Source organism: Chinchilla lanigera, unplaced genomic scaffold (assembly GCF_000276665.1).
Source record: "Chinchilla lanigera isolate Chin_1 unplaced genomic scaffold, ChiLan1.0 scaffold00073, whole genome shotgun sequence".
Lineage (NCBI taxonomy): Eukaryota > Metazoa > Chordata > Mammalia > Rodentia > Chinchillidae > Chinchilla > Chinchilla lanigera.
Genome location: NW_004955474.1, coordinates 11,528,390 through 11,530,470, shown reverse-complemented (window position 1 = coordinate 11,530,470; position 2,081 = coordinate 11,528,390). Strand labels below are relative to the sequence as shown.

The window sequence follows — 2,081 nt, the reverse complement described above, 5'->3', positions numbered from 1 at the left end:
TGACAGTTTCTTTCAGCAAAGAAATAGAAGACAGTAGAACAACCATGTTAACTATCCTGTATATACATACGTACAACATTTCTCCTTCTTTCCCTTCTCTTTTCCCACATCTCAGTTGTCCTTTACCCTTGAGTGTTTTCCTATCATTTCACAATGTCTATCATACCTCCGAGTTTAAATTAACTCTTTCAGGTTTTACACTAGTGAAACAATGCGGTGCTTGCACATGCAGGTCTAATTTATTTCACTTATGAGTATGGTCTCTAGTTGTGACCATTTACCTATAAAGGCCTCAAGTTTATCTTAAAATACTGTCTTTACATATGATAGTTACCAAGAACAAATATATAGGACTTAAAATCCAAGGTTGGCTTGAAAGTGTGCCAGACACAAGAGAGACAAAAAGAACAACGCTGCCTTCAGGAATTTGCAGTGTGAGTTGTGAGCCAGCCCTCTTGAACACAGTTGTATGCACACGACCCTGCTATAACATCAGGTTGTCATTAACAATGCAATTTGCCTAAACGATCAGAGTACTGGGTTCATGTGAGCACTTTTGGGATTGTTTTATGGCAATAAGCAAAAATAACATCACTATTATTAGTCTTAATCTTGGACTATATATTGACTCAATAAACATTTGATAGACTAGCTCAATATACCTAAAAATAATAGTCTAAGTTATATCCATATGTGATTTTAATGAGAATTTAAATAAAATCTTCCACCAAAATTATACCAATACTAGAAGTTAAAGATCAAAGTTACTCACTTTTACTACGATAAGCCTGGCCTGTTTGTCATGTCTCTGATTATCATTTTTTATATATTCTATTTCAAACAGGGTATTGTAATTTTCCAGAATTTTAGCCATTATCTTGTTGCAAAGGTCCTGTTCTTTCATGCTGTCATGCCCACATGGCACACTGAAAAAAAAAAAAAGGAATTAGTAAAAACAATAATGTCAGTACATCAGACTTAAAATGACAATTCCTGCATGATTTGTCTTGTTGCAAGGATGCATGGGCTTTTCAACAAACTCTTTGATAATATGTATGGCATTGTTGGGACAAGTAGTGAGTTCCTAAGATCTGACCCCATAGCTTGTGCTTGCTGGAGAAAGTCAGGCTACTTAGGAAGAAGGTACAGATTAACATTGATGCTGCTAGTCATTTGACAATATTTATATTGTTATACGTAACATTTATATAATGGTAAAAGAGACAAGGAATGAGCATTATCATGACAAAAATATTCAGCCACACAAATAACTATAGCACAATCTTTATTTAAGGATTTTAAGACAATGGAGAAAAGGTACAAATCTTAATGGGAAAAATGAATTCTTCTAGGAAAAAAGACAGTCATTGTTGAAGCCAAATAATGGAGAATCTATTGTACTAGTCTCTCTTCTTTTCAGTTTAAAATATCCCATGATTTAAAAAGTTGAAAACAAGTCTGAATGCAGAACCTGCCATAGACAAAGTAAAAAGACAAGCTAGGAACGGGAAGAAGACAAGCATCTTCTTTAGTTACATGCACACCTGACATAGGATTAGCAATTAGACTGTGTAAAGAACTCTTGCTAATCTAAGAAAGAGAATGCAAAGCTACAACAGACATGAATTGGAAACGCAACCAGGGAAACATCTAAAGTCAGTAACCTTTTGAAAGGGTACTTAACATCACTGAATAACTAGTTAAATATACTTAAAAAGTAACATTTAAAACTCATTTATATTAGTGTCCTGTGGATGCTGTAACAAAATTACCACAAACTAAGCCCCAGCAGAAAACTATTGTCTTCCAGTTCTACATCTCTAAACAGCAAAATCAGGTCAGAGTCATGGTGTCAACGAAGCTAGATCCTCTTTGGAGGCTCTAGAAGAATATGTCCCTTGACTCGCTTCACTTTTTTTTTTTTTTTGTCTTTTTTAGACAAGGTTTCACTCTATAGTTCAGACTGGCCTTGAATTCACTTTGTAGCCGAGGTTGGCCTTGAACTCACAGCAATCCTCCTGCCTCAGCCTCCTGAGTGCTGGAATTACAGGCATGTGCCACCAGGCCCAGCTCCTCACTTC

At 35.7% G+C, this 2,081-nt stretch overlaps 1 protein-coding gene across 1 annotated transcript in view; it reads right to left on the bottom strand.

Moving 5' to 3' along the window:
* The window catches only part of LOC106146339 (protein FAM13A-like), a 63,029-nt gene extending 62,099 nt beyond the window's left edge, over positions 1–930 (bottom strand). The window contains exon 1 of the mRNA XM_013502722.1: positions 773–930. Within this exon, the coding sequence (XP_013358176.1) occupies positions 773–904 (132 nt within the window). The 5' untranslated portion in view covers positions 905–930. The remainder of the gene's footprint in view (positions 1–772) is intronic.
* Positions 931–2,081: the final 1,151 nt, after the last annotated feature.